Source organism: Leucoraja erinacea, chromosome 11 (assembly GCF_028641065.1).
Source record: "Leucoraja erinacea ecotype New England chromosome 11, Leri_hhj_1, whole genome shotgun sequence".
Taxonomy (NCBI): domain Eukaryota; kingdom Metazoa; phylum Chordata; class Chondrichthyes; order Rajiformes; family Rajidae; genus Leucoraja; species Leucoraja erinaceus.
The window spans coordinates 54,973,961-54,998,386 of record NC_073387.1 but is presented as its reverse complement, the minus strand read 5'-3'; the positions used below and the strand labels follow the sequence as shown (position 1 = coordinate 54,998,386).

Here is a 24,426-nt window from a genome sequence, read left to right as displayed (position 1 = left end):
GTATGGAGAGAAGGCAGGTATAGGATACCGAGTTGGATGATCAGCCATGATCGTATTGAATGGCAAATGGTGCAGGCTGGAAGGGCCGAATGGCCTACTACTGCACCTCTTTTTCTATGTTTCTATGAATGGGGTTGGGAGGGAGAGACGGATCAGCCACGATTGAATGACGGAGTGGACTCGATGGGCCGAATGGCCCGATTCTGCTCCCACCCCTCATGAAGGTATCGCTGGTGGAATCGTGTGTATAATCTGACGAGCTGCTGCTCCTTGGCTCGGCTCCATCTTCACCCAAGTAGCAGCTGAACAGTAACAGAACTATCGTACTCTGCAGTCGGGCAGCAATGTGGGTTTCTATTTCTTTCTGTTGGTTGTTAAATAAGCCTTGTCGGTGATTAAATGTGCTATTCCAGCCCTCTGTGGACATTGAAAGTCATTGAAGCTTCCTGTAAACCATTCCGACCTAGCATCAGCCCTTTAGCTGTGTATTCTGGTGAGTTGTTTTTGAAGTCTCTCCTTAAATGTGCACTTGTTAAAACATCCATGACCTGAAGTTGGTACAATTTGCAATGAATGCAGCTTTGCTAGTTTGAAATCTGTTCCATTTTATCTGCGATGCGGTGCCTTAGATTCTCAAGCAGCAAGTATGTAATTCTCAAGCATCTTGGACTGGCCTTTAATGTGCGAATGTCGTTTTTACTGATAAGAGTAAATAATATTCTCTGCAGAAACTTGTAGGTAACTTTGTGGAATGACAGTGTGTGTGTGTGTGTACGGGGATCGTTCGAAGCTGCTTTCCTGCGCAATGTGACCTTTCGTTTGGAAATGTTTCTTCAAATGAGAAGGCAAACCGATTCTGAAAGTCCTAACCAGGACCCACTTGCTACGGCTAATTTATCTTTGAAAGGTCACTGTTGTCATGGTAAAAGCTCAAGAGGAATTTTGCCTCTATTCTTCAAGAAGGGCTCAACCACATGACCAGTGGAGAGACTTTGATGCTGCTGATCTGAACCCTTCATATATTCTTAATTTAAAACTTTAAAATGAATATTGAAAATAGTAGAACATTTTCATTCCTCCTGCCTTAGACTGCTCCTTATTTTTGAAGGTAGTCAAAAATGCTGGAGAAACTCAGCGGGTGCCGCAGCATCTCTGGAGCGAAGGAAATAGGCAACGTTTTGGACCGAAACCCCCCCCCCCTTCAGACTCCTTATTTTTGAGTTGGTTCCACAGTGTTTTTGTGGGTCATAGAATCAGCCAGCATGGACTCTTTGGCCCAACTTGCCCAAGCCGACCAACATGCCCCATCTACACAAGTCCCACCAATCTGTCTTTGGCACTCATCCCTGCCCAAATGTCTCTTAAAGGTAATCTGCAGTTGTACAGGGCCCTAGTGAGACCACACCTGGAGTAATGTGTGCAGTTTGGGTCCCCTAATTTGAGGAAGGACATTCTTGCTATTGAGGGAGTGCAGCGAAGGTTCACAAGGTTAATTCCCGGGATGGCGGGGCTGTCATATGCTGAGAAAATGGAGTGGCTGGACTTGTATACTCTGGAGTTTAGAAGGATAAGAGGGAATCTCATTGAAACGTATAAGATTGTTACGGGTTTGGACATGCTAGAGGCAGGAAACATGTTCCCGATGTTGGGGGAGTCCAGAACCAGGGGCCACAGTTTAAGAATAAGGAGTAAGCCATTTAGAACGGAGACGAGGAAACACTTTTTCACACAGAGCTGTGGAATTCTCTGCCTCAGAGGGCGGTGGAGGCTGGTTCTCTGGATGCTTTCAAGGGAGAGCTAGATAGGGCTCTTAAAGATAGCGGAGTCAGGGGATATGAGGAGAAGGCAGGAACGGGGGACTGATTGGGGATGATCAGCCATGATCTAATTGAATGGTGGTGCTGTTCTCAAAGGGCTGAATGGCCTACTCCTGCACCTATTGTCTAAATCTTATGATAGTACCTGCCTCAACTACCTCCTCCGGCTGCTCATTCCATACACCCACCACCCTTTGTGTAAAAAGAAAAGTTGCCCCTCTGGTTCCTATTAAACCTTTCCCCCTTCGCCTTAAATCTATGTCTTCTGGTTCTTGATTCCCCTTCTCCAGGTAAAAGATCCTGGGTCCTGAGGTGACTGAGGCCAATATTGGAAACATAGAAAAGGCCATTTGGCATTTTGAGCCAGCACCGCCACTCAGTATGATCACGGCTGATCATCCAAAATCAGTACCCCGTTCCTGCTTTATCCCCCCAATATCTTTGATTCCATTAGCTCAAAAAGCTATATCTCCCTCTTGAAAACATCCAGTGAATCAGCCTCCACTGCCTTCTGTTGCGGAGAATTCAACAGATTCACAACTCTCTAGATGAAAAAGTTTTTCCTCATCTCAGTCATAAATGGCCGACCCCTTATTCTTAAACTGTGATTTCCCCTGGTTCTGGACTCCCCCCGATATCGGGAACAATTTTTCCTGCATCTAGCCTGTCCAATCCCTTTAGAATTGTATATGTTTCTACTGTAAGTAACTGCGGGCTTCATCAGGTGCTGCCTGGCAAAAAAAGACCCAAAGTGCTGGAGTAACTCGGCTGGGTCGGGCAGCATCCCTGGAGAATGTGGATAGGTGACGTTTCAGGTTGGGATCCGTCTTCAGACTGGTTGTAGTGGAGGAGGGCAGGACAAAGACTGGCGAGTGATGGGTGGATACTGGTGAGGGGGGGTTTTGATGAGCAAATGGTTTGTCGAAATCCAGAGATGAAAAGGCAAAAGGTGAGATTAGGGGAGAGGAGTTGAAAATTGTGAAGTCGGAGGAACTAATGTAGGTGGTGTGGGGGAGGGGGAAGGGAGAATTGGGCGAGAGCTCGGGTGGGGTACAGGTAATAGAGGGGGGGGGGGGAGTTTTGAAAGTCGGCACAGTGGCACAGCGGTAGAGTTGCTCCCTTACGCGCATGCGCCAGAGACCTCGGGTTGATCCTGACTACTGGTGCTGTCTGTACGGAGTTTGCACGTTCTCCCTGTGACCGTATGGGTTTCTCCAGGTGCTCCGGTCTCCTCCTGCATTCCAAAGAGGTGCAGGTTTGTAGCTTAATTGGCTTCTGTAAATTGTCCCTAGTGTGTATTTATGGGCCCACACTCAAGACTTACAGGTTCGTAGGTTAATTGGCATCGGTAAAATTGTAAATTGTCCGGTGTGGACCGGTGGGCCGAGTGTGTAGGATAGTGTTAGTGCATGGGGTGATTGCTGGTCGGTGGGCCGAAGGGCCTGTTTCTACACTGTATCTCTAAACTAAACTGAGGGTGCACGATGGTGCAGCGGTAGAGTTGCCGCCTCACAGCGCCGGAGACCCGGGTTCGATCCTGACTGCGGATGCTGTCCGTTAGGAGTTTGTCCGTTCTCCCCGTGACTGCGTGGGTTTTCTCCGAGATCTTCGGTTTCCTCCCACACTCCAAAGACGTGCAGGTATGTCAGCTAAATTGGCTTGGTGTATGTGTAAATTGTCCCTAGTGTGTGTAGGATGGTGTTAATGTGCGGGGATCGCTGGTCGGTGCGGACCCGGTGGGCTGAAGGGCCTGTTTCCACACTGTATCTCCAAACTAAACTAAACCATAAACGAGAGTCTGACATCACTGTTTATTGTACAAGAAGCAACTGGGGAAAGCATTGCATTTCGCACCTTACCCAGAAATAGGTGAAAGAAAAGGTATAACATCTGGAGCTGTGGTTTTGTTTGTGTTCACGGGTCAAACTCAGATGAGGGAATGAGGTTGATGATGAACGATGATTGGAATCTATAAATCAGTTGCCAAGGGGAACTGGCCGCAAGGAATTTGTAAATAAATGACACCGCTAACTGGAATGTCAGACTGACTTGAGGAACGGTTGTTCCACCACACGGCACCGGCTGAACTCTTCCTGGTATTGACAAGACGTCAACAGTTGGAGCAGTGGTTACAATTGCGAACAATGGAATGAGTGAATTACACCTTTCTGGTGAATATCAAAAATGGATTTGAGAGAAGGATGAGATTTGCTCTATTGTCCCCAGAGGCACAACTTGTAAACTTGTTCACCCTGCTACAGGGGATGGACTGGGGAAAGACCTCCCCTTCTGGCCCCTCTGTCCTGGAGGGCAAAGATCCGATAACAAGCAAGATAGCCCACTCGGCGAAAAAGACGCAGTCGGGTCACGGGCAGATTCACGGGTGACCTTCGGCCCCTTTTCCGTAACCGGCTTCCGTCTCCGCACTCCTATCTTTGCTTTGGCCATGGCAATAGACAATAGGTGCAGGAGCAGGCCAATCGGCCCTTCGAGCCAGCACCGCCATTCAATGTGATCATGGCTGATCATCCACAATCAGTACCCCGTTCCTGCCTTCTCCCCATATCCCGTGACTCCACTATTTTTAAGAGCCCTATCTAACTCTCTGTTGAAAGCATCCAGAGAACCTGCCTCCACCGCCCCCTGAGGCAGAGAATTCCACAGACTCACCACTCTCTGTTTGAAAAAGTGTTTCATCATCTCCGTTCTAAATGCCTTTATTCTTAAACTGTGACCCCTGGTTCTGGACTCCCCCAACATCCCTCTACTGCTGCGCCACCGTGCTGCACCTATTGTCTATAATGGCCAACCATCAAACCCACTGCGTCACTTCATCTGCAAACTGTACACAGAGAGAGCCACAGCAGAGCAATGGTGGAGTTGCTGCCTCACAGCGCCAGAGACCCGGGTTCGATCCTGACTACGGACGCTGTCTGTATGGAGTTTGTACCTTCTCCCCGTGACCGCGTGGGATTCATCCAGGTGCTCCGGTTTGCTCCCACACTCTACCCACACACGCTAGGGACAATTTATACTTATACCGAGCCTATCAACCTCCAAACCTGTGCGCCTTCGGAGAGCGGGAGGAAACCCTAACGCTAGCCCTAACCGGGCGCCACTCGCAGGACAGCATACGTTAGCGTGTGATGGGGCGCACAAACTGATGAGACACCCAGATGTTGCCTGAAGATTTTGAACATTCCAAAATCCAGGGGCGGCAGGGAGTCACCGAGCGTCACTACATCCGTCAACCCCGCGTCTCGTTGCGCCACGCCCGTGACAACCTGCAAATGTCGCCCAAGTGGGACAGGCCCTTAAAGATGTACAGGTTTGTAGGATAATAACCTTCGGTAAAATCGTAAATTATCCCTTGCGTGTGTGTGTGTGTGTGTAGGATAGAGCTGTGGTTGCTGGTGCGGGCGCGGACTAGGTGGGCTGAAGAGTCAAGTCAAGTCAAGTTTATTTGTCACATACACATACGAGATGTGCAGTGAAATGAAAGTGGCAATGCTCGCGGAACAACAAAACAACCAAACAAATTATAAACACAATCATAACACACATATTATTTTACATAATAAATAATAGAAGGAAAAACGTTCTGTACAGTTAGTCCCTGGTGAGAAAGGCGTTTACAGTCCGAATTGCCTCTGGGAAGAAACTCCTTCTCAACCTCTCCGTTCTCGCTGCATGGCAACGGAGGCGTTTGCCTGACCGTAGCGGCTGGAACAGTCTGTTGCAGGGGTGGAAGAGGTCTCTCATGATTTTGTTTGCTCTGGAGTTGCACCTCCTGTTGTATAGTTCCTGCAGGGGGGTGAGTGAAGTTCCCATAGTGCGTTCAGCCGAACGCACTACTCTCTGCAGAGCCTTCTTGTCCTTGGCAGAGCAATTCCCGAACCAGATGGTAATGTTCCCGGACAAGATGCTTTCCACCGCCGCTGCGTAGAAGCACTGGAGGATCCTCGGAGACACTCTGAATTTCCTCAATTGCCTGAGGTGGTAAAGGCGCTGCCTTGCCTTACTCACCAGTGCTGAGGCGTGTTATGACCATGTCATATCCTCAGAGATGTGGACTCCCAGATATTTAAAACAGTTCACCCTATCCACAGGATCCCCATTTATACTCAATGGAGTGTACGTCCTCGGATGATGTGCCCTCCTAAAGTCCATGATCAGCTCCTTCGTTTTTTTGATGTTCAAGAGGAGGCTGTTCTCCTGGCACCAGAGTGCTAGATCAGCCACCTCCTCCCGGTAGGCCTTCTCATCATTGTCTGAGATCAGGCCCACCACCACAGTGTCATCAGCAAACTTAATTATTGAGTTGGAGCTGAACCTAGCCACACAGTCATGTGTGTACAGGGAGTACAATAGGGGGCTGAGGACGCAACCCTGGGGCGATCCTGTGCTCAGGGTGAGGGACTTTGATGTATTCCCTCCCATCTTGACTACCTGGGGCCTGGCGGTGAGAAAGTCCAGGACCCAGGCACACAGGGAGGTGTTGAGCCCCAATTCCCGTAGCTTCCCGGCCAGTCTGGTGGGGACTATCGTGTTGAAGGCTGAACTGTAGTCTATGAACAGCATCCTCACGTAGCCCCCCTTCTGGCTGTCCAGATGGGAGAGAGCGGTGTGCAAGGCCTGGGAGACCGCATCGTCCGTGGATCTGTTCGGACGGTATGCGAACTGCAAGGGGTCCATGTTCCGAGGGAGGAAGGCGCAGATGTGATTCTTCACCAGCCTCTCAAAGCATTTCATGACTACCGAGGTAAGGGCCACCGGACGGTAGTCATTCAGGCAGGCTGGGGAGGCATTTTTTGGTACCGGTACAATGATGGATTTTTTGAAGCAGGCAGGGACCACGGACTTGTCCAGGGAGAGGTTGAATATTGTAGTGAGCACCGGAGCTAGCTGCGTAGCACAGGACTTGAGTACTCGCCCCGAGATGCCATCGGGGCCTGCAGCTTTTCTTGTGTTCACCCGTGTCAGTGCCCTCCTCACGTCGTGCTCGGACAGCGAGAATGTGTGCATATTCCTCCCTTCAGCTTCGGTAGCCAGCCCGCTGGCGGTATTGTCGATAGTCGGCAGACCTGGAGTGGTGTTGCCCCTCTCGAAACGAGCGTAGAAGGAGTTCAGGTCATCAGCTAGGGAGGTGCTGGCACTTGCGGGTGAGGGAGGGGTGCTTCGGTAGTTGGTTACAATCTGTAACCCCTGCCACAGGCGTCTGGTGACCTGCTGCTCCATCTGTAACTCCATCTTGTCCCTGTACCTTCTCTTTGCATCCTTCACCGCCCTTCGCATTCGGTAGGACTCTGCCTTGTAGACGTCCATGTTTCCTGATGCCAAGCCCAAGTTGTAGGCAGCGGTACGAGCATTCAAGGCCGCACGAACAGATCTGTCTACCCAGGGTTTTTGAAGAGCCTCTTTCCGTGCCGTATCTCTAAAGCCTCAACCTTGGTCAATTTTCCAACCCCTCCTCCGACCACCTCAGTGTTAAATATCCCTCCCGGAGCACTGACCTATTCCCCTTGGGTCAAAGTGCCAGCTCCCTTGTCACTTCCTCCAGCAACTAGCAGCGGTTGTGAAACATGCAGGTTAGTTTCTAACATTCATTAAAAGGGGGTGTTACTGCAATAACAGTTTCTTAAGGCAGCCATGTCCCGAATTGCTGACTTTTTAAAAAACATCTGATCAGCCATTGGCTCTAAATGTGACACCCACGATTATTGAAGTCCGATTTAACTGCGTGACGTTGCTGCTGTTGGCAAAGCAAGTGGAGAAAATGTACAGTGAGGAAACTAGACATCTACAAAATGATGTGGACGGGATGTGTTAGTGGGCAGGGGGTGGCGTGGAACGTTGTGTGGGCGGGTGCGGGTTGGGCAGCATCTGTGGAGGGAATGGACAGATGACATTTTACATCAGGACCCTTGCTCAGACTGATCCCGACCTGAAACGTCATCTGATTGATTGATACAGGTACTACATTGCCATGTGCCTGTGGTACAGTCAGATTCTTTGTTTGCGTACAGTATGGGTAAAGGGCGAAGCATTCAATATACTTTTATAATGCAATCTGGGGTTGAATGACTTTTAATCCCCCCCCCCCCCCCCCCCCCCCCCCCCCCCCCCTCCCCAATCCTTTCCACCTGTCACTTTACTTTCATGCTGCATGACTTGAATTGAATAAATTTTATTAGCCAAGTATGTATACATACAAGGAATTTGCCCTGGTGCTTTGCTCGCAAGGATAACAACACGATAGACAATAGGTGCAGGAGGAGGCCATTCGGCCCTTCGAGCCAGCACCGCCATTCAATGTGATCAAGGCTGATCATCCCCAATCAGTACCCCGTTCCTGCCTTCTCTCCACATCCCCTGACTCTGCTATCTTTAAGAGCCCTATCTAGCTCTCACTTGAAAGTATCCAGAGAACCGGCCTCCACCGCTATCTGATTCTTTGGTTTCTCGTTTGCTTTCACTATGAAGCATTGAAACAGCCCCTTCGGCCCAACTGAGTCCATGCTGACCATCAATCACCTGTTCGAGCCCGTGTGTCTCTGACGATGTGAGACGGGGGCTTTACCAGCTGAACCATTCGTCCAGCACTTGGTGTTTTAAGGGCCTGTTCCACTTGGGCGTCATTTGCACGTCATGCAAAGTCTTTGCACATCCCAAAATCCTGGTGTACGCTGCGCGCGACTGTGGGTCACTGCCTACGTCACCACGCACCATGTGCGCGTCACGTGCGTGTCACGACACGCGATTCGTGCTTCGTGACGCCTAAATGATGTCACGTAAATTACGTGCAAATTACGCCCAAGTGGGACAAGCCCTTGACTAACAGTTCCGGCTTCTGCAGTTCCTTGTGTCTCCACGAGGTGGACAAATGTGGAACAATTGTCCTTGTGCCCTTATCCTAAAGCCACTTCAATCCCATTATCGTATCTGCTTCCACCACCACCTCCACCTCTGGCAACATATTACAGGCACTCGTCACTGTTTATATAACAAAAAAAACATGCCCCACCCATCTCTTCAGACTTTGGACTGTAGAGATACAGCGTGGAAACAACAGGCCTACAACAGCCTACAGATCTGTACTTCTTTGGAGTGTGGGAGGAAACCGGAGCGCGTGGTCACAGGGAGAACATACAAACTCCGTACAGACAGCACCCGTGGTCAGGATCGAACCCGGGTCTCTGGTGCTGTGAGGCAGCAGCTCCACCGCTGGGGTCCTGCAACATTTGTCATAGAAACATAGAAAATAAGTGCAGGAGTAGGCCATTCAGCCCTTCGAGCCAGCACCGCCATTCAATGTGTTCATGACTGATCATCCCCAATCATAGAAACATAGAAAATAGGTGCAGGAGTAGGCCATTCGGCCATTCGAGCCTGCACCGCCATTCAATATGATCATGGCTGATCATCCAACTCGGTATCCCGTACCTGCCTTCTCTCCGTACCCCCTGATCCCTTTAGCCACAAGGGCCACATGTAACTCCCTCTTAAATATAGCCAATGAACTGTGGCCTCAACTACCTTCTGTGGCAGGGAGTTCCAGAGATTCACCACTCTCTGTGTGAAAAATGTTTTTCTCATCTCGGTCCCAAAAGATTTCCCCTTTATCCTTAAACTGTGTGACCCCTTGTTCTGGACTTCCCCAACATCGGGAACAATCTTCCTGCATCTAGCCTGTCCAACCCCTTAAGAATTTTGTAAGTTTCTATAAGATCCCCCCTCAATCTTCTAAATTCTAGCGAGTACAAGCCCTAGTCTTTCTTCATATGAAAGCCCTGACCATCCCAGGAATCAGTCTGGTGAACCTTCTCTGTACTCCCTCTATGGCAAGAATGTCTTTCCTCAGATTTCCAGCACTTTTGTCTACCATTAATTTAAATTTACCGTCTTTAGATTTGTGCAAGATTAATTGCGATGTATTTAGGATGTCCTTGCCCAGTAAGTCGTGGTGTTTGGGTCCGATGGCCATTGCATTTACTCTGATAAATCTGTTTTCAGAATCTTACGGCCTGAAGCAAGGCATTGCCCCAGCTGACCGAGATGAAGACCAAATCATGGGATCACAGCTTTGAGATGGCCGAAACGTGCAGCAAGGAAGGAACTGCAGATGCCGGTTTACACAAAATGCTGGAGTAACTCAGCGGGACAGACAGGCAGCATCTCTGGAGAGAAGGGATGGGTGACGTTTCGGGCCGAGACCCTTCTTCAGCAGGGTTGGATGAGACGGGAGCTGCCGGTTCTGTCGGGGGCTCTCCTCCTAACAGACGCATGGACCAATTCAGTGGCCACCACCACCACCACCATCATGGCAATGGCTCGGTCGCCACCACCTCCAATGCCTCGCCGGCTCCCTGTAGTGATGGGGGCTGGCAGACGGGGGAGATGTTCTACCAGGGGCCGGGTTCTGATGCCCCGCCATGGGCTGGCACGCCGGCATGGCACGCTGGAGCAATGGGCCAGGAAGAGCGGCCACGGTCCCAATCCATGGGCGGCTGGCCGGAGCCACCCCCACCCCCACCCCCACCCACACGCAGTGATAGCCTCCTGGCCATCCGGCAACGCGATGGGTTTGCCTGCTGCTACATCCACCACGACTCGGACCTGTCCCCGAGATCAGCAGACGAGGGCAAGACCCCAGGGAGGTCTCTGCGGAATGGTCACCAATCCACAGAGAGGCCAAGCCTGCCTTTGGATGGACTGCTCCTTCATCTCGCCCCGTCCGGTGTCCACGCTCCCGAGAGACACCATCCAGCGGCGGGAGATGCGGGGAATGTCACTCCTGAACGGGTTGAGAAGATGCCTCAGAACCAGTGTACCATCCTCACCCCCTCGTTGGCCGCCGCCCATCACAACCACGGCGTGGTGTTTGACCGAGCCGACCCTCGGGCACGGGTCCAGTGCCTTCCCGGGGCATGCGGGGACAAGGCAGCTGTCGGTCGGCGCCGTCACCAGCCACCGCTCGGCCAAACCACCGCCATACGTTCTGCATCCTGCACCCATTCACAGCCACCCGCGGGGGATTGCAGCCCTCTCCACGGGCCATGTCCTGGGGTTACAGCAAGCAGGCAAGACCCAGAGCTGGGGCATAAAGTTGGCGTGGGCGGAGGCAGACAAAGATCTTTGAGTGAAACCAGCGCCAGACATCTACATCAGCCACAGGGGCTGGTGAATGACACAGGCAGCAGCTGTGGACCCAACCTGTATCCTTGTAAAACACCTCTAACCACCAAGACAGAATCTGTTCTGCAATGTAGTCAGAGGCAAATGAAGCCTAGTGGAGGCGGTGTGGGCCGTCTATCAGTCCCACGTCCAGCAGCAAGACATGGCCACCATGCTCTTCTAGAGACTCTCTTCAAGCCGACAAACGAGTCGAGCGCGATTGGGGAAATCACCGCTGAGCGAACTCCAATGTTGCATCGTCTTGCCTTCGAAGCCACACGAGTCGTGAATGGGAATGGTCGGCCGATCAGACCCAAGGAGAAGTGGGACTTCCCTGGGAGTCCGCCCGGGGCGAGAGAAGGACAGAGAGGAGGGGACCAGGGTCCAAGCAGATCCCCCGGGAACAAGGCGACGCAGCTTCGCAAATGCAAGAGTACTTCTCAGCTCGTCCTCGATGAACGCGCAGAGCTCGACCCACTGCCCCTGGGGTCTCCGGACACGTCGGGCAGGTCGTCCCACTCTTCCAAAGCTGCCTACAGGGACCAGGTGAAGCACGCCCAGTGCAAGGTTCTGGAGGAGACCTCGTTCAAACGTCGAGACCTCCAGCTCAGCTGGCCGAGCCGGGCCAAGCTAAAGCCCGCTTGGGCGACCAGCGACAGCCACTTCCGCATTGCTGACCCTCGGTCAGCAGAGCCAAGACACACTCCCACACCCCCTCCTCCACCCACCACCACCGCCCGTTCTGCAGGACCAAAGGGTGAACCCAACAGACTCCCACCAGCAACCCACCCGAGTGAGGAGCAGGAAAAGGTCCACCTTCTTGCAGAAGAACATCTGCTACTCGGAGCCTGAGAGACTGCACCAGCTGGGCAGAGGGATCGGTACAAGGTGCATGGAACAGGCTGAGACCTTCACGTTCCCAAATACGCAGGTCAGAAGCAGTCTGGTGTCTTCCAGTGGCAATGTTACAAAATGTTGAGATTTTAAAAATCAAGTCTGCAATTTATCCCATCAGATAAAGCATAAAAATAAGTTTAATTTGACACCTAATTCACTTTCATATCTTCAGTATTAAAAAAAGTTATGGCCATTTTCATACTCTGAAATTAGCATCTTGTTCCCTATTGCTTTTCCATTGACTTAACTCAAAAGCTGTGATCGAGGACAGTCAAAAGCCCATAACTTTCTTAAAAATTAAGAGAACTGAATGAAATTTTCAGTTATTATAGATTGAAGCATTCTGAAACAATTATGAAACTATCTTACTTGGATGACCTGAAATTAAAGCATATAATTAGTTAGTTGCCCAATTGTAGCTAATTACAAAATTCAATTACTAGATCTAAACATCTATCCATTTCTTCAGAAAAAGTTAACATTTTTAAATAGCCTAAGTGTCCAAATAACATTCCGTATTCAGTATTTATTTAATATCATTTTCACTGAGTACTTGCATACACAGAGGAAACAAAACAACGTTACCCGATTCGCACAATAATTCATAATATAACATGATTTTAAAATCTCATTGTCATTAATTTATAGGCCAAATGAAAGGAGTTTAGTGTATAATTCCTGTAAATTAATGGCCATTTTAATCATCTTGCGAGTGGGTTTTTGTGGAACGCGCTGGTTTGGGACGTTGCGGTTTGCGGTGAATTTAAACCCCATATCGGCAGGAAAAATACTGCCGGTTCGTATATTTACAGAATGACATTTTCGCAACGTGAAATTTTGATTAAAGGCATCCTTAGAAGCAAGTTTATATATATAAAATAAATGGCTTTCCTTTACCTGTCCCGTACATGAAATCCGTCAGCGTTGACGGCTTTAGAAGATTATTTTAAATTTACTCCTGTTTGTAAAATATTCAGTGCAGTTTAAAAGAAACTTTATAAAACGGCAGTCGAAGCGATTTTTCTTTAGCAGCCTGACAGAAATCGATTTGACCAGGCTGGAGAAACAAGGCATTTTAAACCCGCCCCCTCTCAAAGGCGCCAAAGTCGCGCACACGGGCAGCGACAGATCTGCAGCGCCGCTGAAGGTAAGTTTTGTAACATACCTACTTCAAGGAGACGACTCTTTGAAGAAGTGTGTTGATCACAGGTGAGGTTGAAGCAGATGCAGCAAGAAGCTCTGCTCCAGTACTTTGGCTACGGAAGATGTCAGAGACTCTGTACCTCCAAATTATTGTATTGTATTGTATTCAAATTTATTGTCATTGTCTCAATTAGAGACAACGAAATGAATTTCCCTTTACAGTCAGTATCATAAAAATAAATAAATAATAAATATTAAAACATATTAAAAAATGAAATGGAAATTTTTTAAAAAGCACAAACACAGAAAGTCCACGACACAAGATAACACAGTTGCACCAAGGTGAGGAAGGCACCATTGACCAGCCAGCCTCCCTCCGATCTTCCCAGATGTTCATCCGTGGTCGGGGCCTTCCGAGCACCCGCAGTCGCCGCCCCGGGTGGCCCGATGTTCAGGCCCTCGCGCCGGGCTGGTGGAACGCCGACGCCGATCCCCGACGGTGAACATCCTCCTCCTCAGCGGCCCGGACCTCGTGATCAGCCGCCTCCCGCAGCCGGAGTCCGCAGCTCCCGAGTCCGCAGGCCGAGCCGGGCAGAGTCGCAGGACCCCGCGTTGTTAGTCAGCGCCGCCCGCGTGGGTGGTGAATTGCCACAGCCGGCTCTGCACAGGTGGCTACTGACGAGCAGCCATGGTCAATATTCCAGTAACAGCCCCTTGTTCCGAGGGTGGTGACACACTTCCCAACACACGCCGGCCTGGATCTCTTGGGATCATTCCTGGGAATTATCCGATCAATTTTTAAGCCAAAGGTACACAAAAATGCTGGAGAAACTCAGCGGGTGCAGCAGCATCTATGGAGCGAAGGAAATAGGCAACGTTTCGGCACGAAACGTTGCCTATTTCCTTTGTTCCATAGATGCTGCTGCACCCGCTGAGTTTCTCCAGGATTTTTGTCTACCTTCGATTTTCCAGCATCTGCAGTTCCTTCTTAAACAATTTTTAAGCCAGTCGTGGGAGCGGCGACGCTCTCCGAAGTGGACATAAGTCTTCGGCGTCTCCTTCACGGGACAACTATCGGACCGGGCAGATGTTGGTCGTTTTGGGAGGAGTGCGCGGTCGAAGTCATCCCCATTCATTGCCTCAGCAGGTGGGTGGGTTGCCCCCAATGTAGGCACGCAATAACTGGAGTAGGACTGACGTGGATAAGCTTTTTCCATTGAGTGTAGGTAAGATTCAAACAAGAGAACATGATTTGAGAATTTAACTCCCCGCCAACTTGCCGCCCATGTCAGCTATGAGTGAGTACTGTGTTTACGGACCTGCTATATTAGATGGGCAGAAGGGCCAGTTTCCGTGCTGTGTGTGGCTCTATGAGTAACGAGCCTATGCATGGGTGCCGCAAGCCGACACAACACAAAGCAAGAAGGTGTTTGCTGCAAGAAAGTGCTTGCTGTGATTGAACTGAAGGTTAGCCTGGTTGGAATGTTGTATGTGGGAGGGGAGAGAGACTTTCTCCTCTGAGAAGCAGACAGTTGGTGCAGCAGGAATGTTTTGTCTGTTTGATCCAGATTCACGCTGGCATTGGTTGGGAGGGAATGAAGTGTTCTTCCCAGATAAATATCTCCCAACGTCAAACAACCCAGCAACCACTGAGTTTCCCCAGCACTTTGTACTATAGAGTCATACAGCGTTGAAACAGGCCCTTCAGCCCAACTTGCCCACGCCGGCCAACATGCCCCATCGATGCTAATCCCACCTGCCTGCATTTGGCCCATATCCCTCTGAACCTGAACCTCTAAACAGGCCTATCTATGGTGAAGATAGACAAAATTGCTGGAGAAACTCAGCGGGTGCAGCAGCATCTATCGAGTGAAGGAAATAGGCAACGTTTCGGGCCGAAACCCATCTATGGTGCATTGGTTAAATATAAAATTCCTTTCAATAAGGCCTGGGTTTCAGCAACTAAGTTACAGAGAAAGGTTGAACAAGTTAGGTCTTTATTCTTTGGAGCGCAGAAGGTTAAGGGGGGACTTGATAGAGGTCTTTAAAATGATGAGAGGGATAGACAGAGTTGACGTGGATAAGCTTTTCCCATTGAGAGTAGGGAAGATTCAAACAAGAGGACGTGACTTGAGAATTAAGGGACAGAAGTTTAGGGGTAACATGAGGGGGAACTTCTGGGGATACTGAGTTGGATGATCAGCCATGATCATATTGAATGGCGGTGCAGGCTCGAAGGGCCGAATGGCCTACTCCTGCACCTAATTTCTATGTTTCTATGTTTCTTTACTCAGAGAGTGGTGGCTGTGTGGAATGAGCTTCCAGTGGAAGTGGTGGAGGCAGGTTCGATTTTATCATTTAAAAATAGATTGGATAGTTATATGGACGGGAAAGGAATGGAGGGTTATGGTCTGAGTGCAAGTAGATGGGACTAGGTGAGAGTAATTGTTCGGCACGGACTAGAAGGGCCGAGATGGCCTGTTTCCATGCTGTAATTGTTATATGGCTATATGAGCAGCAACTGAATGTGGCCTGTTCATTCTCTCCAGAGATGCTGCCTGACCTGCAGAGTTCCTCCCGCACTGTGTGTATGTGTGTGTGTCTGAGACACAGGCGTGCTAAATCTATGGCAGCGTCTATGGAGAACATGGATAGGTGACATGTTTAAGAAGGAACTGCAGATGCTGGAAGGTAGACAAAAATGCTGGTGAAACTCAGCAGGTGCAGCAGCATCTATGGAACGAAGGAAATAGGCAACGTTTCGTGTCGATTTCGAGACCCGAAACGCTACTGGTGCCGACAAGTTCAGAACATTTCAGAAAGAACTGCAGATGCTGGACAAATGGAAGGTAGACAAAAATGCTGGAGAAACTCAGCGGGCGAGGCAGCATCTATGGAGCGAAGGAAATAGGTGACGTTTCGGGTCGATTTTTCGAGACCTGAAACCTCACCTATTTCCTTCGCTCCATTGATGCTGCCTCACCCGCTGAGTTTCACCAGCATTTTTGTCCACCTTTAAAGTTGACTGAATTCTATGGTGCATGTTGGTGAGAGTTGTTGTAGCCACTGCACTGCACACAGCGCCCGAGTCATGGCTCAATCAGGATCCTGTACATACGTAAAATGTAAATTGTAGAATTTGGTACTTATGGCAGGATTTTTTGTTTCTGTTGCAGAATGAGCCGGCTCTTGTGGACTCTGACTCACTGGGGCAACTTAATATCAGCAGCAGCCCTGCCAGGTATGTGGGAAACGCAGCTCTTTGGAGACGTTAATTGTCACCCTGTTTAGTTCTTGATTTTGAAGGGCAGCTCAGCGCTGTGGCGCAGCGGTAGAGTTGCTGCCTTGCAGCGCAAGAGATCCGGGTTCGAGCCCGACTACGGGCGCTGTCTGTACGTTTGTGTTTGTGCGTTCTTCCCGTGACCGTGTGGGTTTTCTCCGGGTGCTCTGGTTTCCGCCCGCACTTCAAAGACGTACAGGTTTGTGTGTCTGAAGAAGGGTTTCGACCAGAAACGTCGCCTAATTCCTCCGCTCCATAGATGCTGCCTCACCCGCTGTGTTTCTCCGGCATTTTTGTCTACCTTTGATTTTCCAGCATCTGCAGTTCCTTCTTAAACAGGTTTGTAAGTTAATTGGCTCTAGTAAAAAAACGTAAATTTGTCCCCAGTGTGTGTGTGTGTGTGTGTAGGATCGTGCGAGTGTACGGGGTGATGGCTGGTCGGCGTGGACTCAGTGGGCGGACGTGCCTATTTCTGTACAATCTAAAGGGCCTGTCCCACTTGGGCGTCAGTTGCGTGTCATTTACGTGACATCATTGATGCATCACAACGCACGTGGTGACATAGCAGTGACGCGCCCAGCGCCCCGGATTTTAGGATGTACAAAATGACGCCCAAGTGGGACAGGCCCTTAAGTTCTTCAGATGTAGATTCTACATGCGGGTGTGGACGGGTAATTCTAATCTCTTCTAATAAAGTCTTGTCAGTTTTACTATTTGCGTGGGGGGCGGGGGTAAGATTCTGACGGTCAACCCGATCTATGCTGCTCATAATGCAGGCATCAGTCTGGTAAACCTCCTCTGCACCCTCTCCAAACTTTCCACATCCATCCTTTAATCGGGCGACTAGAACTGCATGGAAAACTCCAAATGCGGCCCAAACAAACTCTTGTTCAGAGTTTTACCACGACTTCCTGACACTGATAGTCTGTGCCCTGACTAATGAGGGCAAGCATACCATGTGTAGGAAGGAACTGCAGATGCTGGTTTACACTGAAGATAAGACGCAAAATGCCGGGGTAACTCAGCGGGACGGGCAGCATCTCTGGAGAGGAAGAATGGGTGACGCTTCAGGTTGGGACCCCTTTTTCATACTGAGACCGTGTGGTGACATTAACACCCCATCTTATTGCCATCCCATTGAAACATATAAGGTTGTTAAGGGTTTGGACACGCTAGAGGAAGGAAACATGTTCCCCATGTTGGGGGAGTCCAGAACCAGGGGCCACAGTTTAAGAATAAGGAATAAGCCATTTAGAACGGAGATGAGGAAACACTTTTTCTCACAGAGAGTGGTGAGTCTGTGGAATTCTCTGCCTCAGAGGGCGGTGGAGGCCGGTTCTCTGGATACTTTCAAGAGAGAGCTAGATAGGCCTCTTAAAGATACCGGAGTCACTGGATTTGGGGAGAAGGCAGGAACAGGGATGGCGGTGCAGGCTCGAAGGGCCGAATGGCCTACTGCACCTATTTTCTATGTTTCTATGATATGGGGAGGAGGCAGGAATGGGGTACTGATTTGGGATGATCAGCCTTGATCATATTGAATGGCGGTGCTGGCTCGAAGGGCCAAATGGCCTACTCCTGCACCTATTGTCTATTGTCTATTGCCACTTGCAAGGGAGTTATGAACTTGGACCCCAAAATCCCTCTGTCCATCACGTTTCTGTATTCACGTTTCAATTTGGAATGTCCTTTTTCAGGCCCAGAGTTGCCAAACTGGAGACTTCGCTCGAGGTGGATGTCGACTGGAAGTATCGCAACCGCAGAGCCGTTAATGTGGCAGTGGGCAAGAGCAGGTATGAAAGACCACGAGGAATGTCGCTGGACTATACCGCGTCATCATTCTTTGGCAAATGGACCTCACGGATGAGCAGAAGTACCGACCAGCTCCACGGCCCAGTCGGTGGTGGTCAGCCGACAGGACAGGACGATGCTGTGCTGGTCCCACCACCACTGGAGATGCCTTCACCTGAACGAAACTGGGGCAAACTGAGCAGGGGCGTGAAATGGCAAGCCAGCCAGGGCGCTGCCGGGTTTCAGAGAGGTCGTGGCATCTGCAAGTCACGTCCCACGTCATCCAGTGGTGAGGAGCCTCTCGCCCCGACGTCTCCACCGCCATCTCCACGTTCGCCCATGGAGAGGGCAAGAGCTCGGGCTCGGTCCCTCTCCTCCCTGCCTGCCCGGGGTCATGAGGTGCCCCTTGAGAGATCCTTGGCCGTCTCAGGGAACTGCGGCATGGACCACGGCCCTGCCTCTGACAACATTCCCGTTCAACCCAAGCCCTCACCGCTGCGCCCAGAAAATGTCTTCCATTCTTCGCCATCCCTGGAAAAAACAGCAAACTATGAAACTGGAGCGACTGGATGGCCAATGAGGTAAGGCAACGATTCTCGTAGTCCAAGAAATCCTTACGGTTATGGTTTTGGAATTATCTTAAATGGTCTGTTTTTTTATTAGACATACTGGTTTACACTTTACAAGGTTAATTCCCGGGATGGCGGGACTGTCATATGCTGAGAGAATGGAGCGGCTGGACTTGTACACTCTGGAGTTTAGAAGGATGAGAGGGAATCTTATTGACACATATAAGATTGTTAAGGGTTTGGACACGCTAGAGGCAGGAAACGTGTTCCCGATGTTGGGGGAGTCCAGAACCAGGGGCCACAGTTTAGGAATAAGGGGTAAGCCATTTAGAACGGAGATGAGGAAACTCTTTTTCACTCGGAGAGTTGTGAGTCTGTGGAATTCTCTTCCTCAGTAGGCCGATTCTCTGCATATTTTCTAGAGAGCTGGATAGGGTTTTTAAAGATAGCGGAGTCGGGGGATATGGGGAGAAGGCGGGAACGGGGTACTGATTGGGGATGATCACATTGAATGGCGGTGCTGGCTCGAAGGGCCGAATGGCCTACTCCTGCACCTATTGTCTATTGACCAACCTAGTCCTCACCGACCAGCCATCACCCCATACACTAGGACCATCCTACACACTAGGTACCATTTACAATCTTTACCAAAGCCAAAACATTGTCTACCTTCGATTTAAACCAGCATCTGCAGTTCCTTCTTCCACATGCCTTGTGTCTTCATGAGGTTTAACAGTGTGCCCTGTGTGATTTAATTAATGCTGCACTCTACTGGTTATAGTTCAAACTGCACCTTGCTGGGCTTTGATTTACAGATCACCCGACCAGCTTTATTTTATTGAAAGAGTTGATAGTAACTCAGCGGGTCAGGCAACATTAATGGAGAGAAGGAATGGATGATGTTTCAGGTCAGAACCCTTCTTTCAGACTACAAAGATAAGAAATTTAATGTCCTGCCAGCAGTTGGAAAAAAGGTTGAGAAACATAGACAACAGGTGCAGGAGGTGGCCATTCGGCCCTTCGAGCCAGCACCGCCATTCAATATAATCATCCAAAATCAGTACCCCGTTTCTGCTTTTTCCCCCATATCCCTTGCTTCCTTTAGCCCGACGAGCTAAATCTAACTCTCTCTTGAAAACAGCGTCTAGAGAGGGTAGGAGGCCGTACGGGGAAGTCCAAGAGGAGGAGAACCATTGTAGATGAGAGAAGGGGTCATCGCTGGGTGGTGAAGACTCCTCCCCTTAGAAAATGTCTGATGAAGGATCTCAAAACACCACCTCATTCAATTTCTCCAGAGATGTTGAGTCACTGCAGCATTTTGTGTCTATCTTTGGTGTAAACTAGCATCTGCATTTCCTCCCGACACAGTATTAAACTGTATCCTGCCTGCTCACTAGCAACCCATAGCCTGCAGATTTTATAATTTATTCGGAGCTAGAGACACAACGTGGAAACGAGCCCTTTGTCCCACCGAGTCTGTGCCGACCAACAAGCTCCTGTTCACACTAGTTACATAGAAACATAGAAAATATGTGCAGGAGGTGGCCATTCAGCCCTTCAAGCCAGCACCGCCATTCATTGTGTTCATGGCTGATCGTCCCCAATCAATAACCCGTGCCTGCCTTCTCTCCATATCTCTTGACTCCACCAGCCCCTAGAGCTCTATCTAACTCTCTCTTAAATCCATCCAGTGACTTGGCCTCCACTGTTCTATCTTGTCCCACTTTCCCCTCCACTCCCTGCACACTAACGGCAATTTACAGAAGCCAATTAGCCTACAAACCCGCACGTCTTTGGAACGTGGGAGGAACAGAAGCGTGGAGAGAACTTGCGAACTCCATACAGACAGCACCAGCATTCAGGATCGAACCGGGATCTCTGGCCCTGTGAGGCAGCAACAGTGTCTGTGCCAATGGTACGCTCTGTCATGTCTGCTGGCTTCATTGACCACTGACAGGTCTCTGACGCAGCGGGTAGAGCTGCTGCCTCACAGCGGCAGAGACCCGGGTTCAATCTTCACCACGGTTGCTGCCTGTTCGGAGTTTGCACGTTCTCCCCGTGACCTGCGTGGGTTTCCTCCGGTTGCTCCAAAGATGTGCGGGTTTGTAGGTTAATTGGCTTTTGGTAAAATTGTAAATTGGCCCTAGTGTATGTAGGATAGTGCTGGTGAAACCGGGGTGATCGCTGGTCAGCACGGACTCGGTGGACCGAAGGGCCTGTTTCTGCGCCATATCTCTCGTCTAAAGACTTGTGGTTTGATTTACGAGCTAAATGTTCTTGTTTTGGTTTTCTCTCTTCCAGCGGAGAGAATTTGCTGTCAACGGTGGACTTTGTTCCGATGAAGCCCGCGGGATATGACACCGAAGATGACATAAAGGTTAGACTTGCGGACTTGGCGTACTCACCTGTTTGTCCAGACAGCATCGTTGAGATGACCCTACCAGTCTCAATGGCCAAGTCTGAGATCAAAGGTGGGAACAGCCACCCATCGCCCATTAAAGACCCACTAAATAGACACGAGACGTCTCGGAAACGTCCAACGGATTGGACCAACTCCTGTGTCCATCCGAGGATGAGAACCAAGTCTCCCGAAGAGCTGAGGACGGAGAAACTCATCAAGGAAATAATTGACCAGGATCGCTCGTTGGCCGAGATCCTGGATCCCAACCCCACCACCAAAACCATAATGGACCTTGTGGAGGACATGTTTCAGGAGGATACGCTGGTCCTCGAGGCTTGTCAGAGGAGAGGCCAATTGTACAGCCAGACAACGGAGGCAGAGACCAAGAGATCGTGAGTAGACATTGTTTCCAACCTACATCTCACAATCGATCAAACACATATAGAATATTGTGTACATCGGCATAAACTAGATGGGCTGAAACATAGAAATTAGGTGCAGGAGTAGGCCATTCGGCCCTTCGAGCCTGCACCGCCATTCAATATGATCATGGCTGATCATCCAACTCAGTATCCCGTACCTGCCTTCTCTCCATACCCCCTGATCCCCTTAGCCACAAGGGCCACATCTAACTCCCTCTTAAATATAGCCAATGAAATGGCCTCAACTACCCTCTGTGGCAGAGAGTTCCAGAGATTCACCACTCTCTGTGTGAAAAAAGTTCTTCTCATCTCGGTTTTAAAGGATTTCCCCCTTTATCCTTAAGCTGTGACCCCTTGTCCTGGACTTCCCCAACATCGGGAACAATCTTCCTGCATCTAGCCTGTCCAACCCCTTAAGAATTTTGTAAGTTTCTATAAGATCCCCCCTCAATCTCCTAAATTCTAGAGAGTATAAACCCAAGTCTATCCAGTCTTTCTTCATAAGACAGTCCCATGACATCCCAGGAATCAGTCTGGTGAACCGTCTCTGCACTCCCTCTATGGCAATAATGTCCTTCCTCAGATTTGGAGACCAAAACTGTACGCAATACTCCAGGTGTGGTCTCACCAAGACCCTGTACAACTGCAGTAGAACCTCCCTGCTCCTATACTCAAATCCTTTTGCAATGAAAGCTAACATACCATTCGCTTTCTTTACTGCCTGCTGCACCTGCATGCCTACCTTCAATGACTGGTGTACCATGACACCCAGGTCTCGCTGCATCTCCCCCCATTCCCAATCGGCCACCATTTAGATAATAGTCTGCTTTCCCGTTTTTGCCGTTGAAGGGCCTGTTTCTATGATGTCTCTATATTTAAAAAATAGTACAATTTTTAGAAGCTTCTCCCATCTAAGACTAACACAATATCTCTCATTTATCTTCCCCAAGCATTGTATCAGATCATATTGCTCACTCTGTACCTTGAAATGGAAATCGGCCCAAAGCAGTTTGAGACAACAGGAGAGAGGGCTGTAGGCCATTCTGGCTTCACCCCGAAGGAAATATCCACCTATTTTATCCCAGTGCTCAGTCAGAGAGTGGAAATTTTGGCTGATTCACCATTAGATTGATGTTCGGAGATCACCCTTTGTTAAACAAAGGATTGGGACCAACCCGTGTACATTTCACCATGAGCGTGAGTCCCCTTTGTTGAGAGTGATTGTCACAACGGCTGGAGGAAGGTTGGAGGAAACAAGAGACACTGCAGATGCTGGCTTGCAAGAGAAGACGCCAGGTGCTGGGCCAGGCAGCAAGCTGGTAGAACATGGACAAGTGCAATGTTCTCCAGAGATGCTACCTGACCTGCTGGATTACTCCAGCACTTTGACCATAGACAATAGACAATAGGTGCAGGAGTAAGCCATTCAGCCCTTCGAGCCAGCACCGCCATTCAATATGATCATGGCTGATCATCCAACTCAGTATCCTGTACCTGCCTTCTCTCCATACCCCCTGATCCCTTTAGCCACAAGGGCCACATCTAACTCCCTCGTAAATATAGCCAATGAACTGTGGCCTCAACTACCTTCTGTGGCAGAGAGTTTCACAGATTCACCACTCTGTGAGAAAAATGTTTTCCTCATCTCGGTCCTAAAAGATTTCCCCCTTATCCTTAAACTGTGACCCCTTGTCCTGGACTTCCCCAACATCGGGAACAATGTTCAGGCAACTGAACCATCCCACCACAACCAGAGAGCAGTGCTGAACTACTATCTACCTCATTGGTGACCCTCGGACTATAGTTGAACCTACTTTACTGGCTTTACCTTGCACTAAACGTTATTCCCTTATCATGTACCTGTACACAGTGGATGGATCAATAGCAATCATGTGTAGTCTTTCCGCTGACTGGTTAGCACGCAACAAAAGCTTTTCACTGTACCTCGGTACGTGTGACAATAACAATAAACTAAACTACACTGGTAGACAAAAGTGCTGGAGAAACTCAGCGGGTGCAGCATCGTCTATGGAGCGAAGGAAATGGGCAACGTTTCAGGCCGAAATCCTCCTTCAGACAGACCTTCTCCATAGATGCTGCTGCACCCACTGAGTTTCTCCAGCACTTTTCTCTACCTTCGATTTTAACAGCATCTGCAGTTCCTTCTTAAAAACTAAATGACACAATTAGGCTTTGCGCTTTCTTTGATCAGTTTTCCAAAATGAAAGGAATACAAGTCGCCTCAAAGATAATAAAACGGAAACACGACAAAAGCTTTTCACTGTGCCTCGGTACACGTGACAATAAACTCATCTGAAACCGATGTCAATGGAACCAACTCGCAACATTCCCCGCTTCTGTTTCCCCCGTTTCTTTTCATTAGAAACACGAAAGAGATTCAGTTGCCGTCCTTGTTGGGGTCAGACACTGGGTGTAAAGCAGCAGCAGCCACGATGACTCTGATGCAAGACATCAACAGAGAGAGGGGAGACTGGCCAACTGATGTCACGGACAAAAAGGTGAGTGTTGAATCACAGAAACTCAAGGGCCTGTTCCACTTGCTGATTTATTTATTTATTTTTTTTAAAAAAAATGTCGCGAAGCTTGAAATAACATGTCGACACGCCTGAAACGTCAGTGAATGATGCCGGCAGTTGCCGATTTTTTCCGGCGACTGGGACAGGCCCTTCAGTTTCTTTCAAGAGTGCTCTGGTGGTGAGCTAAAGGCACAATGCGGCACGTCTGAAACAACGCAGCGCATGCTGGAAATATTCAACGGGTCGGGCAGCATCTGGAGTGGGAAGCAGCTAATCATTCTGTTCAATGACCTTTCATCAGAAGTTGGTTGATTTGCAACACTGGGGTCCCCCGTAATCCCAGACACTGGCCTCTCTCCCACGGTACATTCAGGTTGTATAAGATGCGGTACTAG

At 49.5% G+C, this 24,426-nt stretch overlaps 1 protein-coding gene across 1 annotated transcript in view; it reads left to right on the top strand.

The window, feature by feature from the left end:
* The window catches only part of LOC129701382 (protein Shroom2-like), a 59,634-nt gene that overhangs the window by 17,178 nt on the left and 18,030 nt on the right, over positions 1-24,426 (top strand). The window contains exons 3-8 of the mRNA XM_055642519.1: positions 10,097-11,636; positions 11,740-11,922; positions 16,208-16,272; positions 18,009-18,683; positions 20,973-21,464; positions 23,878-24,013. Of these exons, the coding sequence (XP_055498494.1) occupies positions 10,097-11,636; positions 11,740-11,922; positions 16,208-16,272; positions 18,009-18,683; positions 20,973-21,464; positions 23,878-24,013 (3,091 nt within the window). The remainder of the gene's footprint in view (positions 1-10,096; positions 11,637-11,739; positions 11,923-16,207; positions 16,273-18,008; positions 18,684-20,972; positions 21,465-23,877; positions 24,014-24,426) is intronic.